At 43.5% G+C, this 18558-nt stretch overlaps 1 protein-coding gene across 1 annotated transcript; it reads left to right on the top strand.

Moving 5' to 3' along the window:
* Positions 1–13755, top strand: PLPBP (pyridoxal phosphate binding protein). The gene is made up of 8 exons (XM_083184477.1): positions 1–205; positions 2680–2787; positions 4227–4262; positions 6581–6656; positions 9114–9248; positions 9360–9502; positions 11022–11120; positions 12644–13755. The coding sequence occupies exons 1-8, from the start codon at positions 116–118 to the stop codon at positions 12779–12781; spliced, it is 825 nt and encodes a 274-aa protein (XP_083040603.1). The 5' UTR covers positions 1–115; the 3' UTR covers positions 12782–13755.
* Positions 13756–18558: the final 4803 nt, after the last annotated feature.

Here is an 18558-nt window from a genome sequence, read left to right as displayed (position 1 = left end):
GCAGCTGTTTGGATTGGTTGAGGATTGGAGAGCTCCTCGCGCCATTGGTCAGGCGTGTGTAGCTGCGCTGTGTGGATATGGCAAAACAGAATTATTAGTGTGAAGTAGACTGTCAATGTGGGTGAGAGGCATGTCAGAGGAGATAGGGAAAGTTCTCCTGTCCGTGCGGGAAAAACTGGCGCATGCTGCGGCCAGGAGACCCAAGGTGAGCTGAAGTGAAGTCAGTGCAATATGGGGAACTGTATCTCTGTCTTCCTGCTTAGTAAATGCACCTTTTAGGTACATTAGTGCATGCATTCCAACCTTGTTCTCATAATTTATATAATTTGAAAAAAAAATTTTTGAGATATAAAAATGTTCATGGCTACTACAAAGTATATAATAACTGCTTAGGGGTTTGTTTATATTTGGATTTAAGTCCATTTTATGGCAGACCTCTTTGGCAATGTACATCCATTTTAATACCACACTCACAATCTCTGTAAAATGCTTTTTCAATAGTAGGCCTGTATGCATTAGTGTTGGTGATGTGTGAGTTTAAGTAAAAAACAGGGTTATTATTATCTCTCTAGGATCCTCTCTTGCAACCATTATACGCATGAATACATATTATTTTAGATGTTGATGGGTTGACCATTGTTGGTGAGTACTCTTCACCATCAATTGGAGGCCTTTGATGGTAAAGTATTGGTGGTAGTGTCCTGATGCTGTCTCCACGTGTAGTCACTTTTGCGAGTTCGGCTCTGTCCCAGTGTTTTGTGGACTGCGTGCATGTGCAGATCCCCTTTGCGAATGGCTTCGGCAACTTGCATAGTCGCCGAGCCAATCACAAGCATCGGGGGGGACGGGGATCACCCATGGAAAACTGCTGGGCATTACCATGGGAACGGGGGTCTGCTGGGGATGGGTGGCTGACATCACAGGACATAAGCCACCAGCCCTGTCTTTGTCCTGGCTCTCCCAAATAAGTCCGTTCCCAATTACTTTTATTTGCGAAGCCAGGAGAAATCATTCGATGGTCGGAGATCATGGAATGATTTCTCCTGCGGAGGCATGCGAGCCGATGTGTATTCATTACACATCCCCTCGCATGTTTACGAGGGGAATGAGATGCGTTCGGTCGGGTCTGCATTTGGGAAAAATAAGGTTTGGGTTCTATCTCAGGCGCTCCTGGAGGATGGCAGCTGGGGTGTATCAATTAGGTTTAACCTTTTAGGACCTAGAGAAACTGAATGTAATTTATTGGAAGAATGATAAACCCAATAAAGCGCTATCCCAGTGCGGACACCACAGTGATATAGTTAGAAGGATGTCAATACTCCCCTTCCTTTTTGATATAAAGCTTCTTAATTTTCCCAATGGTGGTTTTTATTGGTTGGATCGATAAGTTGTTTCTCTCGGTGCATGTATGTAAATAAAAAGACAAGGACAAAAGTTGTCTATATGCTTGTTTGCTCTTTTTCTTTTCTATATTATGTAGTGAGGCTCAAATGGATGCATACCTCACTTACATAATCATTAGTTGGATTACACATATAAAGGTATCTTTCTCTAAAGTGGGTAGCGTACCCGTACTCGCGGTGTGTTCAACTCGTATCAAGGTATCTTTTCCCAGTCTCAGGCTCTTAGTCTAAGAGCCTGATACCAATTTTTATACCTTGTAGGTGAGGACCGGAGGTAAGGACTGCAGAGTGTCTGACTCTAAAAACTACTTATCTCGTCCGGACCGGGGTACTGTTGGTTATATTGTCAGCCACCTCAGAAACCTGCCACACTCCTGCACCCTATTTTATATTGTTTTTTTAATAATAAAATTTCTTTTTGGAACCTTAATCTGGGAAAAGATACCTTGATACGAGTTGAACACACCGCGAGTACGGGTACGCTACCCACTTTAGAGAAAGGTACCTTTATATGTGTAATCCAACTAATGATTATGTAAGTGAGGTATGCATCCATTTGAGCCTCACTACATAATATAGAAAAGAAAAAGAGCAAACAAGCATATAGACAACTTTTGTCCTTGTCTTTTTATTTACATACATGCACCGGGAGAAACAACTCATCGCTCCAAACAATAAAAACCACCATTGGGAAAATTAAGAAGCTTTATATCAAAAAGGAAGGGGAGTATTGACATCCTTCTAACTATATCACTGTGGTGTCCGCACTGGGATAGCGCTTTATTGGGTTTATCATTCTTCCAATAAATTACATTCAGGGTCTGCATTTGGCCTTGGTTTCCCTAAGAACAGCAGGCATGTTGATGCCTGTGTGGGGCGTGCAACTGACGTCACATGACGTCGGCGTCCACCCTGAAATCGCACATCTGCGGCCAAGATAAGTCAGTCCAAGTGTTGGAATGATGTTCAAAATGTGGATTTCTTCTAGTAGGTATTTCAACACTGATGAAGAACAATTGATTTATGTAGTGCAGAATATTGGAGGCTCCTTTCTCCTGGTTGAGCTGATGGTGTTTGCAATCTCTGCCACTTGGACACATTGTCTGCCACACTGACCTTTGTGGGTCCAGCAGGTGAACATGAAACCTCTCCGGTTTGGTGCTTCAACACTCCTTGTGCTGCATTTTTATTTACTGCTATTGTTTACACGTTTTAGATGTGTTTTTATATGTGGATGTTTGCAACCGTTATAACCCTATTCTGATTGTCTTTTTAGAACCTCCCTACTGGTCTGCCGAGACTGGTGGCGGTCAGTAAAACAAAACCAGTCGATCTGGTGATTGAAGCTTACAGACACGGTCAACGTTTTTTTGGGGAGAACTATGTAAGTCTTATAAGGTGCCACCACAGTTCACACATTTCCTTATTGACATGATCCACTAACTACGTTATACGTTTTTTGCTGTAAATTATTTTTTATTGGTTTACAGTAAACAAAATGTTAGATATGTAAAGCACATACTCAACATATCAATAATCGTTGAGGTAGCAACATAATACAAAAGTAGCAAAGTCGTCCAGGACAATTGCAATGTAAATCAGAACAAAACAATATCAGTAAATGGTCATCATAATGGAAAAACTAGATGTATAGGGGAAGTAGAGAAAGGGTGAGAAGAGAAGTACAGAAAGAAGATGATACATAGAGAATTGTTTTTATTATTTGTAAAGTTCTTTTATTTGTTGAAATGTCCTGGTTTTCCTGGTGATGTTTCTTGGCAGATTTAGCATTCTTTCCAAGCAGTAAACCCATTTTTAACCCATAGATTACGTGTTAAGGACCGGAATCTGCAGGGTAAATTTACTAAGATGGGAATTCTATTGAAGATGGGATGTTGCCCATAGTAAATTTACGTCACATGGATTTTTGCTTACAGTTCCTGAGGCTCTGACAGAGAGAAAATTGTGTGGTAATTGCATCCTCTGGGGCTTAATGGGTATAATGGGCAAGGAATTAGAGTGCTCAGAGCAGTTAGCCGTGGGTAATGGGGCCTACACATGGGGCCGTTTTCAGAGCATTGTCTACGCGATCTGACTAGATCGCTTAGAGCACAGGTCTTCAACCTGTGGCCCTCCAGATGTTGTGGAACTACATTTCCCAGCATGCCCTGACAGTTTTGGCATGCTCTTATAGGAAAAAATGTGGTAATGCATGTTGGAACATGTAGTTTCACAACATCTGGAGGGCCATAGTTTGAAGATCCATGGCTTAGAGAATGCCCATACATCGCGCCGTGTGTAGGGGCCATAGCAATGTGCGGCCCCATGCGTCGCTATCACCCGGTGATTAATATCCAGCATGCTGGATAAATCTACTTAATCGCTGGTCAAGGCCAGTGTTCTCACCGGAGAACACTGGCCGTGTCAGATAGCTCTTACAGCACTGACGCTGTGTGCTGACATTCTAAACCAGGCATGTCCAAACTGTGGCCCGCTAGCTGTTTTGAAACTACACATCCCAGCATGCTTTGCCATAGTTTTAGCATTCCCTAATAGCAAAACTGTGGCAAGGCACGATGGGACTTGTAGTTTCACAATAGCTGGAGGGCCATAGTTTGGACGTGCCGGTTCTAAATGATCTAGCAACGATCAGAAAAATCTCCTCATGTGTAGGCCCCTTTACCTCACTAATTGAATCTGCCCATTGTTTAAATATTTTTCATTTTTGGATGTTTTTTATTTGTAGCGTGCAAAGTAACTAACTCTGTCAGCTTTAGTTAAATCTAATCACTAAGATCTATTTTCTTATTGATGCTTCCATAGGTTCAAGAATTAGTTGAGAAGGCCTCCGACACAAATGTAAGACCTTTTCATAAATCTAATGCATGTATAATTTATAAATTATTCCATAATGCTTAGTGCTATGCGATTCTCTTTACTAGTGCTGCAGTAAATACTAGATAAAGTAATTATTGTGGCTCTTTGCAATATTATCACATAGAAACCTAAAGCTGGGCATACATCAAGGCGATTTAGTCCGATTTCGGCCGATTGCGACCAATCGGCCCGTTAAATCGGACCAAATCGCCTCTCCCTGACATGTAGTCGGGTCCGATGCGCGGTCCCGTGCGCATCGGACCCGACTAGGTGGTCGGACCGGCTGGCCGTCCGACCACCCGTTCTGGGACGGGCGCTAAGCAGTGACGCATGCGATCCATCACAACGGATCGCATGTGTCCCGGCGGCTTGCAGTCCATCGGGTGTCCGTACACTACTGTGAGACGTCGCAGGCAGTGTGTGGGCACCTTAAGACTGTGGTACTTCTGTAATAACCTACAAGCTGCATGGAAATCATTTTTAAAGTGGCAGTTATTTTTGCACTTTAAATTATTGCCGCTTAACAAAATATGGGCAGGCTCGTTGAAACTTCTACAAAGCGGTGCTCATTCAGATGTGTTCGGTCCTTTGCCCCATACCGCAAAGGCCCAGTGTTCATCGCTTTGCGCAGGACCAGTTCTGTGCATGTCTGAATGGGTCCTGTAATGCATGTGCGAATGGGTCCTGTAATGCAGGACAGCATCAGACTGCCATTTGGGCCTGGTTATGGCTTCCGTTTGTGAAAACACTGGCTTGTTACCACCATTTAGGTGTCGGAAGAGGTCAGATCTCCGTTGATGGAAGATTTCCTTGCCCCTTACAAGGATCTGTGACGGGCAGCTTGCATGGTTACCACAAGCCACCCAATGATGCTGCAGTGATCCGATGAGCTTGGGCAGGAGGCATCCACTTGCATTAGGCTCTTCCTGCAGCATTTGCATAAAGAGCTATTGCTGCTGCTTCCAAGGAATTGCTACTCCATTCCCATCTGAGGATCCGTGTGCATCTTGCATGCTTTTATAAAAGCCCCTGGGCCTCTAGTGTTGCCTCTCCAAAAAACCCTGGGGCATCATATAGCTTTAATTCATCTTTTGGATGGGTGCTTTTCTGTTAAAAATAAATTCGATAATATATACGCCAAAGGAGTCCCAGCCTTTTACACAAGCACGATGCCACAGTACGAGTCACTAAATCATTATCGGGCATGTTGGTAGGTGACATATTGTAGTGAAAAAGACCTTAGATGGGGGTGCAAGACAAGACGTGCAGCTGCAAAAAAGGATACAACCAGTACATACTACAGGTACCAAAATGGAAGAAACCTATTTGAAGGAATATAAAGCGCTCTCCAAGTATCGGCACTTACATGAAAACCAGGATGTGCATATACATGTGGGTGTCGCACACATAAAACAACACTCGGCAAAGGGTTTTTGAACTTAAGAGCCACACGCAATGCATTTCACACAAAGGACCAACCAGTTCTGAAACGCGTTTTACGTGGCTCTTATATGTTTCAGACTCCCAAGTGCTAGATCGCTCAGCACCCAGCGATGTGTCAGTTGAGAACTCTCTGATCTCTCCATTGAGAACACTGGCCCTGACACCAGTGATTTATATAGATTTATCCAGCATGCTTGATATTAATTGCTGGGCGATAGCGATGTGCGGGGTCGCACATCAGTATCGTTATGGCATCTACATACAGAGCGATGTAGGGGCATTTTCTGAGAGATCTAGTGAGATCGCTTAGAAAATGCCCTGAAATAGTCCTGTGTGTAGAGCCCATTATGCTGACTATTGTTTTATTTGTACGACACACACACAACTGTCTGTGCACATCCTGGTTTTAGTGTAAATTTGGATACATTGAGAGCGCTTTATATTTGTGCAAATATCTTTCTTTCATTTAGGTGACGTTCCACCCACAGCACCTGGCCTCAGGGTCATCCAGGTTCCCCAATCATTGCGAATACTAACCGAGGCCCTGTTCTGTAAAGCTTACAATCAAATCAAAGTGCAGCCATGACTGAGTACCTTTGACTGTAATATAGATGTAGGATTTGAAGACTGATGCATACTAACACAAATTGCACAGGTGAGGACTAAGGAATGGGAGAAGATGGTACAGCATGGAGTGTATCGCGTATCCGTAGGTTAGTTGCTCTGTGGGTGGGTGATCATGATATGTATGTAGGTTAGTTGTGCAGACCTTTTATTAACGCACACTTGCTGATTAAAATAAGACTTCTGCGGGTGTCCATATTATTATGAGACTCATTACTCCTCTCCCCTTGTAGATTTTGTCATCATGCCCAGAGATTAAATGGCATTTCATTGGACATCTACAGAAACATCACATTAACAAGATAGTTGGTAAGAGACGTGTTCTTGTAGGATTTGGAAATACAGCTGGATCTAAACGTACTGGTAAAAAGGGCACACGCATACACGCATGAATGTCAGTGCTGTCGCGTGTTTCTGTGTAGGCTTTGTCCTTCTGTGTTCATTTCTGATTTTTATCCAGACTCCGCTTATATGTGCCTAAGTCCATTACCCGTTCTCTCCAGGTATGAGCTTAAAGTACACTAGGGGTGAAATGTAATAGGGTGAGATAATCAGGAAGTGGGAGATTTGGTAAGAAATCTCCAGGGTTTTTTTAAAGCAGCAATCATTTACACAGCAAAATGAAACTGGTTTTGCAGTGTAAACGATTGCCGCTTTAACAAAATTGGAGATTTCTTACCAAATCTCTCACTTTCTGAATCTCTCATCCTAAATTTCACCCTTGTTATCTATTGGTAGTGAAGCCTGCAGTTCTTTGGTCTAGAACAGTATTCATGAGAGAAGGCCGCTTATCGGCTCACTAGAAGCAGCACCTTGTGAATATTAGAAAGGGTTCATGAATGTTCTACAATATGTTATAACTGTTTTTTATCCAAATTAACTGGCTGAGTCCTCATGAATATTAGCACTGTACCCCCTTATCTGATGATCCTATCACCAATGAGCAGCCGAGATACTGTTTTAGTCATTGGTGCAGGGTTCAGTGGCTGCTGTCATTACATTCAACATCCTGACTTAATCTTCCATTGTCTCCTCTTATAACAAGCATACCGCACCAGCAGAAGCTGCCCAGGAACCATTATTAGTTACTGATAATGCTGCGCACACCTTTACCACCACTACGGATGCAGCAAAAATAAAAAACCCAGGCCATTGCTCACCCTCCTCCAAGTCTGACGTTTGTCAGCCGTTAAAGCCACTGCTTCCCTGCCTGTTTAATGCCAAAGTTAAAAGTGCATGCGTTCAATAGGAAATAGGAAAACAAGAGGTGTTTTTGCTATTATAAAAGGGAAATACTTTTAATTTTGTGCTTGTAAACGCCTCCACTTAGTAAAGAGGCCTGACGCACTAGGGAACCACACTTTCACCTATTCAATGTCATACAAAACTCTGGGCCTGATTCAGACCTGACCGCTGTGCTGTGAATCTTTGGAGCCCAGCGATCACGTAAACGCCGCCCCGCACACACGAAATCCAGCCCATGTGCATGGCTGCAAATTCTTTTGTAGCTGTGCACACAGGGGGAAAACCGTTCGGTATCACTCACTGTCCAATGGTTTCCCATGGTTTGGTCTGCAGCAGGCCAAGGCTTACTCGGCAGTGCAATGGCTGTGGTGAGAGGGAGGCAGCTGCTGCCGTCAGCGGAACTCCCTCACAATGGCTGGGCGCAGCCTGCGATTTCATGGTGCACCCAGAAAACGCTGGCATGCCGCTTCCAAATGGCCGGTGGCTGTGACTCAACTTGCAAACAGCCAGTGATGGCTAGTCATCTCTGGCTTTGTTCACACGGCCGGCTCGTGCAGCATACCATGCACATGCACCGCTGTTCTATAATCGGACCGGCTTCAAATTAGTCAGGTCCGATTTGAGCACTCTGCGATGAATCAAAGATTTAAAATCTTTACTCCTATGTTCAGTAGTCACTTGCCAGTGCTTCATGGCGCCCAGCAAGTCTCTTAACATCTGTAAGTTATCACCCCATTACCTGCCTGCTGAACATGGCCTTTTTTATAACTGAAATTACATCTTTTTCAGTTTTGGTAACCTAAACTTATGTTTTTGTTATTTTTTAAAGACATGTCCTCCAGACCCCAAGCTGGTCATGTTTTCCAGGTCATCCGGCAGGGGCACGGTGTATCGTCAAATGTCACATTTTAAAAATCCACAGGTGACCTGGAAAACATGAACGGTTGTATAAAGCATGGTAAAAAAGTGGAAGGTGGGAACTGGCCAGCCAATTGGCTCCTGTCACTTTTTCAAACCCAGCCTGTAACTTGACATTAACCCTTTGAGTGCCAACATCTGAGAGGAATATCCTTCTAAAAATGCCGACGTCACTCACATTTGTTATATAAATTCAAATAAAAAAATGTTGTGTCAAAAAAAAAAAAAAAATTATATTGCCTATATTATAGGGTAAACATTACATTTCATTATGATGAATAAAAATGTTTGCTTGGACAATTTTCACACCTATATTGACAAATTCACTTGCCAATCAAAGGGTTAAGGAGCTGATTGGCTGGTACGTTATCACCTTCCACTTTATCACTTCCCCAGGTTTAATACATCTGCCCCTGACTTTGGGAACCACCGCTCTAGTGGTTTACCAGTTACCTCTGTACCATTTCAGGTTATTCACTGGACTAGTACTGCTGAAATGTCAATTAAAGCAAGTGGGAGTTCTAAAATGTTTGACCGTGATATCATCTTTTCTGCTGGTCTCAGTATTGTACAAAGTTTTCATCTCTCCTTCCCCTTTACCAGCTGTTCCGAACCTGCACATATTGGAGACCTTAGACTCTGTGAAGATTGCTGATAAGATCAATGTGTCCTGGCAGAGAAAGGGATCGGTGGAGAAGTTGAAGGTCATGGTCCAAGTCAACACCAGCAGTGAAGAAAGTAATGGCCATCAAAGACCTTACTTAATATATCCTTTAACTGATTTGTATGGAGGGCATACAGGAGGTTGTTTGTATTTTGATGATAAATCATAACTTGCTTTTTCCCCAGGTAAACATGGCCTTGCTCCATCAGAAACTGTTGGGCTAGTAAAACATATCAAGGAGAAGTGCCTGGGTTTGGAGTTTGTTGGACTTATGACCATAGGAAGCTTTGGCCACGATGTCGCACAAGGACCCAACCCTGACTTTCAGGTATCTAGGGAGCTGGTTACAGTCCTGTAATACTAAATGATGTGACCTTTTTGTTTTCACAATGCTATAGCATTGCAATGTTTCTGCATTGTATCGGGAAATCCCTGTTCTGGCACTATGTGACATCACTAGGTAATTCCTGCAGGTCCACAGGCCACAGACATTGCTTGGTGTATATATAGATCCTGTAACACCTGCAAAGCATTGCAGTCCACTTTTACATATGTTTTCAATCTCTATCCTCAGGAACCCCAACAGTTCATGTTTTCTAGGTCTCCTCACAGAGTTGCATGTGAAATACAGTAAATAGATTTTCATTTTCCCATTGGGGTTAATTGACATTTCCCTAGTGTACAGCCTAGTGAGTTCACAAATTATGCCAGGATCGTGGTTGAAATCGGTGAGTAATGAGTACACCTGCTGGGAGACCCTGAATATGTGGACTTTTTGGTGTCCTGAGGACAGTTTGAGAACCACTGTGCAGTATTATGTTTACTGTTGATCCAGTTTGCATTGGATGTATTTGTCATAAAATATGGGAGAACAGACTCCTAAATGTCTTAAGTTTTATGTATGTCCATTAAAAGTTTCCACAAAAAAAAAAAACCCTGTCTTTAACCCTATAAAGCTTTGGACACAATGCGTTTCAAGTTCAATTTAGTTTTGGCTAACTGCACTTTAAATATGCTACATTCTACAGGTGAGATAATCAAGGGCCTTATTCGAGTTCACTCTTTCTGACAAAATCTTTCTTAGATGGACAAAACCATGTGCACTGCAGGGGGGCAGATGTAACATGTGCAGATAGAAATAGATTTGGTGATTTTTTGGTGATTCTTTGCAGGGTAAATACTGGCTGCTTTATTTTAACACTGCAATATAGATCTCACTTTGAAGTAAAACCCCACCCAAATCTAATTAGATCTGCACAAGTTACATCTGCCCCACCTGCAGTGCACATGGTTTTGTCCATCTAAGAAGGATTTTATCTGAAAGAGTGAACTCGAATAAGGCCCCAAGAGAGACTTGCCTGCACCGTCTTTTTCTTCTAATAGATACTGACTAAACGGGGGCGTGTATCGGCGCTGAATACTGTGACAAAATCGCACCGTGTGTCCACAGCTTTACTTCGATCATCACTAAAAGTGAAAATAGACCTGTATGTAGTGATGAAAGGGTTTATTGTGTAGCAAAAAGACATGTATGCCATAATACTCATTTAAGGTAAATCTCTGTGTTTGGTATGTTTTGCTTTTAACATGGTTGCCATTTTAAATTGTGGGGTTAAACATGCCAAAAACAGCTGCTTGGTAAGTTTTTCCCCTGGTCTCTGGCCTATATAATCCACTCTTGGCATACAATGTGTGCAGACAGTGATGATGTAACTGATTGGGGACTAGTGTGTGTGTGTGTGTGTGTGTGTGTGTGTGTGTGTGACCGATGAGGGATAATTCTGATGCTGTGCACCAGCTGTGTTCCTCCTCTTTTTGATCAATTGTGTTATTACTTTTCTGTATAGTTGCTGCTGAAACAGCGAGAAGTAGTATGTGAGACACTGGGGCTTCCATTGGATGTGGTGGAGCTAAGCATGGGAATGTCTTCTGACTTTGAGCATGCCGTGAGTACAATAAATACTTTGTTTCCTTATTACTATGTAGATCACATCACAGATTCTTCCTTTCATAAAGATTTACCATTAAGACCGCTTGGACACCCTGTTTTTGCAAAAAAATTCTTCTTGTCCAATTTAATGCATAAGAAGAAGTTCTCAAAGTTGTCATCTTTTTGGGAAGATCAGGGGTGTGCTAATGGTGCCAGTGGGCAGGGTAGTCCCTATGGGCACATAGCCTGTACTGCTATGGAGACATGGGGCAGTGCTGTTCTTTCCACCCCTCGGTAATACATCATGATGTCACGTTTAGGGGGAGGGGCTAGTACAGGGCATAAATCACCCTGCTCTGGCGCTGGGGAAGCAATTGACAATAGTGCTTCATTACTGAAGAACCCACTCTATACTAGGTGACCTCACCATACCATAAGAAACCCTATGTAATAGGTCATGGACTGGTTGTATCACGTTGGTGCAGGGTTAGCATTGCTTCTTCCAATCAGGACCCTTTCTGTGTATGTAGAGGGTGTGTATATTTACCATGATTACATGGGTTTCCTTTGGGTGCACTGGTTTATTCCCACATTGCAAAAATCCTTCTGTTTTGTTTATTGTCTCCTGAGGGAAGCCCTAGCAAAACATGCCCACCTGATAGGGACTATAGACTGTAAACTCCTCCATTTAGTCAGGGACTGATATGATTGACTGAATATTATATTAGTATCTATAAAGCTCAGCAGAATATTTGCACCTAACTGTTATTTCATTTTTTTTACGGACATCTCCAGTATGGTGTAAACATAAGAGAGTTACTTTGGTCCATACATTATGAGTTATTTTGTTTGATCATCTTACTATTACTACTTCTGTCTCGGTGCCTGATTCTCATAGGTACAGAATCTGCTGCAGGGAAGCGGCTGTGCAGTTCCAAACAAATAAAATGCAGGTGCAGCCGGAAGCGTCCGAAGGAGATAAACACCTCCTGCATACATCTGTGAGATCGTTGCATTGGTCGCTCCTCAGTGTTTATAGACTACGATTATTCTGTGTAAGCCGGCGATAACGCAGTCTGGTCGTATGTTCCAGACAGCCACGTCTGATGGCGCAGACACTTGTTCTGGCAGTTTGAATAACTGTGCCTGTGGCAACTCCCCAAATGTTGCAGCTTGTTGATCATGTGGCAGATAAGTGGTGTCTGTGAGTGTGATCGCAAGACCTGTTCTGCACAGACCACTAACCATCAGGCATGCATAGAAATCCAAATCAGGCCCCCAGGATGTACATTTCTTGACATTATGCCCTGAGTACAGGCCTGGCCAACCAATGGCTCTCCAGATGTTGTGAAACTACATGTCCCAGCGTGCCATGCCACAGTGTTAGCATTCTCTTTTAGCAAAACTGTGGCAAGGCATGCTGGGACATGTAGTTTTACAACAGCTGGAGAGGCACAGGTTGGCTTGGCAAGCCTTGATACAAAGTTACATATGACCTGTCTGACCACCTTTTAATTCATATCCACTCTCTCTTTCTAGGTTGAGGTGGGTTCCACCAGTGTCCGTATTGGTAGCACTATATTTGGGGAGAGGGTCTACTCCAAGCCAGTAAAAGGAGATCCCAGTGTTGCTAGCACAGAAGAAAAGTTGGGCGACCTCTCTGTACAAGAGCACTGAGCTGCAGAATGACACCGCACAGGAAACCAGTTATTTGCCAGTGTCACAGTGCATACAAGCAGATATTTGGTTACCAGACAACAGGGTAATTCTGTTCTCAATGATGTACTAAAAATATACCCACAAATCACAGAAATTCTCACATATAAATAAAGGAAGAAAAGTGAAGCATTTTACGACCTTTACATGAAAAGAATCCAGAAAGATGATCCCTCGCCCAATAGACGACCATCATTGAATGTTTCAGGAGGAGTTGCTCGTATCTGTTATGTAAATGGACATATTAATGTATTACGGGGGGCCTGTCCACACGGGCAGAGTTTTACAGTGCGGCAGATTACTAGTTGTATTATAATACAAGACCTAACTCCCTTTCCACTCTGTAGATTAAGAGAATGTGACCAGGAGAGTGCGCTGATCACACTTGGAAGATCTCTGCTCCTCTCTTCCTAGGCTGTACACCAGCCCTTTAGAGAGAGCCAGGAGAGTGCTGCACAGGACATTGCCACGCCTCCTTATCACTGCACTGTGTTGGAAGCAGGGATACTTTGTACGAGCACTATCTAGTTCATTTCGTCTCTGCCTCAATGGCAAATGAAGCCATAGAAACATGTTGTCGGCTTTGTTTATTAAATGGGGTGCAAACTGAAAATAAAAATATAATAATGCATTGCTACTATCCTTATATACAATGTCCAATGCCTTAGTCAACACCAAACCAGCATATCACATCTTGTGATCACTTAAAAGATGCTTATAGTTTAAATATTGTTTTTTTTCTGTATGAAAGTGTTATGAAATGTTGAAAAAGAAATACAGTAGATAAATGTTCCAGTAAAGCTTCGGGGGTATAGATATTTAAGCATCTTGTATTTAATACTTCTAGAAATGTATTTTAATTGTAATCTCAATGAATGTGACCGCTCGGATGCACTGTGTATTGTTCTTTGAGGAAATAAAATTAGTGGAAATACTGTAGATGTCATTTGATTGTTCAGCGAGTGTTAAGCAAAAATAAGGTGCCCATACACGGTCCGTTCGTCGGATCCGTTCGGTACTTAATTAGTACACATCGCATCGCATGCCTTGTGCATGCAATGCGATGCGTTTGTAAAGCTAGTACAAAAAGTATGTGCAGCACATACTTTTTGTACCGTACGATGAGATGCGCGGGAGCGCGCATCTCATAGTACAGGACGGACTGGGAACGGACCATCTATGGGCACCTGTACACTAATACCCCTTTCCCACTGCAGCTCTTAAACGGTAAATTTACGTTTTTTTTAGCCTTTTTAAACGGGTAGAGCTGCAGTGGGAAAGCTCCAGGGTGCTTTACCCGTTTAACATTACCGGTATTTGTTAAACAGGTAAAATGCAGTGTCCAGGGGGGCAGCACAGTAGGCAGCAGGCGAGCCAGGGCTTCTAGTCCGCAGGTATCAGACTGATGCAAGAAAGCATCATGCAGGATGAGGCTGCAGCTGGTGCACAGACAGCGGGGGCACTGGGGATCTGGGCAGGTCCGTGCTCAGGAGGAGGAAGCGGGTCCATTAGGAGATTGCCAATTCATCGGCGTGGGTCCCTGCCGCGAATGGGAAGTATCGGAGCCGCTCATTAAATGTGTGCATATTTAATTAGCGGCTCATTACATATGTACATATGTAATGAACCGCTCATTACATATGCACATATATAATGATCGGGCCCGCTAGTTCCCATTCGAGGCAGGGACCCCTGCCGATGATAAGACAACCTCCTAATGGACCTGCCCGAATCCCCAGTGCCCCCGCTGTCTGTGCACCAGCTGCAGACTCCTGCATGATGCTTTCATGCATCAGTGGGGGACCTGCCGACTAGGATCCCTGGCATGCCGCTGCGTACTGCACTGCCCTGCTGCCTGGATGGATTGCTGCCAGGTACCGGGGGGGAGCGGGGGTACCAGGGGATGGGTGGTAGATTACTGGTGAATTGCAGTTTTCGTACCTTTCAAAACGGGTGCAATGTGAATGGTACAAAAACGGTAATTAACCAGTAATATACCGTTTACAACATGCAGTGGGAAAGGGGTTTCAGGCTCAGACCCTTTTTAAAGTCCCATTTAACAATACCGGGTCTTTACCCGTTTCTTCAGTGGGAAAGGAGCTTTATTAACTTAAAAGAAGGTCATATAAAAGAGCAGAGAATCGTGCCCTGTAACTGTCTAGGACACGTCTGCATCTGCCTGAGAGCCTCTTAGTAATGCAGGAATGAATACTGGTTTTATAGGAAAGGGAACAAAATGTTATTGTCCACAGATCACATCTTTTCTGTTCTGGGCTATTCTCCCAAAGAGGTCATAACTCCCAATTAGTCGTACACACACTGACAGGCTTTTGCTTTTTTTTTTTTTATAAAATTTTTTTTTTTACATTTAGCATTCTGAAATGTTACCACTAGGTGGAGCTGCTTAGTTTTCGTTGATCTATTTCAACATATGTGGGAACCTACTGATATATTAGCCTTTTATCTGTATCATTGTTTGTGTATTTAAGGCAGAATTTTTTTTTTATTTTTTTTTAAATAAATGCAGGGCTATGATTGTCTACTGGAAAACAGGTACCACACCCAGGCCATGGTTCCTTCATACATTTTGATTCAAAACAGGCTGCTTACAGAAGCCCATATAACACACATGTTTATAGCAGACTAGATGGGCCAAATGGTTCTTATCTGACGTTGAATTCTGTGTTTCTATGTAACGCCGCTGTTCCAGTCTTCTTCGAAATGCTGGTTACCCTTACCACCAGGATCGGATTGCTCTTGAGTGAGCAATGATAAATAATCACTCAATTCAGGGACAGTAAAGTGAACCTGTATATAGTGTTCACTCTAGCATTTTGTGTGGGCAGGGGGGCGGACCAGGACTGCCGATGTCACAGCTGTGGGCAGTCCCGGGCCGGCAATGTCACAAAAGGGGCGTGCCTGTGCTGCAACGTCATCAAAGAGGGCGGGCCCAGCCACTGCCATCATTAAAGGGGGCGGCCTGGCCACTGCCATCATTAAAGGGGGCGGGCTGGCCGGCCACCGCCGCCACCACCACCAAAGGGGCCGGCCCCTTCTGAAGTCGCTGTGCTGCTGGGGAACGGCACTGTTTGGCTTCCCCGTGCGGTGTGTCGGGGCAGACACCAGGCTGTTTTAGCGGGCACTACTAGAGGGGCAGGGCGAACACAGTCTAGCGGGAACACTATGTATATAATCACACCAAATCTTCATAGCGATCCCATTCCAAATGACATTGGTCTCCTAAGTATACGGATAGGAAGATGTGTCCCCCTATATTTTGACCGGATATTCGATAGTGGCATATTTGTAGTAGCTTGCCAAAGTAGCTTTAACCCTTTCAGCCCCAATTACAGGATCGGATGTAGTAGATGTTAAATCAGCATGTACAGTAGTAGGTTAATCTTGTTAATGAGCCTTTGGTTTGAGTCCTGAATGTACTGTACTTGAGAAGTTGAGACATCCATATTAAAGCAAGTGTAATAAGTAATGCTGCATCACAATATGAAAGTCAGTCAGACAGGTGGAATGGAATTAGCAGTATAATAAGTGCAAGAGTCAACTCGCTGACAAATACAGGATCTGGTCTCCGGTAGCAGGAGGACAGAACCCAGTCTGTCAGGCTGAAAGCCGTGTGGTAGAAAAACAAGCAGTCACTGCAGCTATCCACCCTCACCACTCAATCAGGAGGACCCAAGATGGCCGCACGCCACCTCCAGACCCCAAGACCCAGCGGTAGGAGACCAGAGGAGAGCAGCTGGAAGGCACCTGAATAGACCTGCAGGCTCTGAGAGGATGACTGCAGCCCTGACAGTCAAGCGCAGAGCAGTCGCTGCCGCCGGGTGCAGCCTGGAGCACCACGCTGGTGGGCCCCACGGAAAGAACACCAGACCATAAGCACAGAGAGACCGACGGGAGACTGCACACAGCCACTACGGGAGTTACAGGAGATCTTCCACAGACTCTGAGTATAGGGGATGGTGCAGTTGGAAAGAATAGTTTTTCATGATATAGGGCTTGAGCCAGGTAGACCTGGAAGGAAGACCATGGAAAACTGGTGGACAACAAAAGAATTATATTCCTGGTGACGAAAAACCCCTTCACAACAGTTGGCCAGATCAAGAACACTCTCCAGGAGGTAGGTGTATACTGTATGTGTCAAAATCAACAATCAAGAGAAGACTTCACATGACTGAATATAGCGGATTTGCCACAAGATGTAAACCATTGGTGAGCCTCAAAAACAGGAAGACCAGATTAGAGTTTGCCAAACAACATCTAGAGTGATGGGAAGAGACGTGTATGGAAAAGGAAAGGAACTGCTCATGATCCAAAACATACCACCTCATTAGTGAAACATGGTGGTGGTAGTGTCATGGCGTGGCCATGTATGGCTGCCAATGGAACTGGTTCCCTTGTATTTATTGATAATGTGACTGCTGACAAAAGCAGCAGGATGAATTATGAAGTATTTCAGACAATATCATCTGCTCATATTCAGTTAAATGCTTCAGAACTTATTGGACGGTGCTTCACAATGCAGATGGACAATGACCTGAAGCATACTGCAAAAGCAACCAAAGAGGTTTTTTTATTTAAGGCAAATAAGTGTAATGTTATGCAATGGCCGAATCAATCAACTGATCTTAATTCGATTGAAAATGCATTTAACTTGATGAAGACAAAACTAAAGGCAAAATGCCCCAAGAACAAGCAGGAACTGAAGACATTTGCAGTAGAGGCCTGGCAGAGCATCACCAGGGATGAAACCAAGTGTCTGGTGATGTCTATGTGTTCCAGACTTCAGGCTGTAATTGGCTGTAATTGACTGCAAAGGATTTGTAACAAAGTATTAAAAAAGTGAAAGGTTGATTTAGGATTGTTTAGTTTGTACCATTACTTTTGGACCCTTAAAAAGTGTGAGGCAAACCATTGTAATTCCTACACTGTTTACCTGATTTGGCTGTATATACCCTCAAATTTAACCTGAAAGTCTGCAGTTAAAGCAAATCTTGTTTGTTTCATTTAGAATTCACTGTGGTGGTGTATGGAGCCCAAAATATGAGAATTGTGTCAAAGTCCCAATATTTATAGACCTCACTGTACATGGAGGAAGGAGGGCCCTGCTGCAAGCTTACAATCTATAGGGAAATAGGAGGGAAACACAAGGACAGGCATCAGTAATAGCAAAGCAGTCCCACCAAGTTGCAAGGCCAGGAGGAAAGCTAAATAATACATTTGTGCCTCTGAGGGTTATGTGGGCGGTACCTAAATTTGATAGGCTTGCCTGAAGAGGTTAGTTTTCAGGGAACATTTGAAAGTTTGGAGGCTTGAGAAGAGTCTTATTGCGCATGGGAGGGCATTCCATTTGAGAAGGATTTTGCCTTTATGAGTGAACCAGAATAAGGGCCCTTGTGCAGAGTGGAGAGAGTGAGTTGGGAGATATTTTGAGATAAATGAAGATATATATGCTGGTGCAGTACGGTTAATGTCAGTAGAAGTATTTTATATTGAATACGGTACAATATGGGCAACCAATGTTAAGGACTGGCAGAGCGGATCAGCAGATGATGAACATCTTGCTAGGAAGATCAGTTTAGCTGCAGCTTTCAGAATTTATTGCAGCTAAACTGATCTTGGGAAGACCAACAAGGAGACTATTGCAATAATTAATGGGAGAGCTAATGAGTGCATGGATAAGAGATTTAGCAGTGTCGTGTGTAAGATAGGGCCGTATCTTG

The sequence above is a fragment of the Crinia signifera genome, chromosome 4, assembly GCF_055691185.1.
Source record: "Crinia signifera chromosome 4, ASM5569118v1, whole genome shotgun sequence".
NCBI lineage: Eukaryota > Metazoa > Chordata > Amphibia > Anura > Myobatrachidae > Crinia > Crinia signifera.
This window is presented reverse-complemented; position numbering and strand designations above follow the sequence as displayed.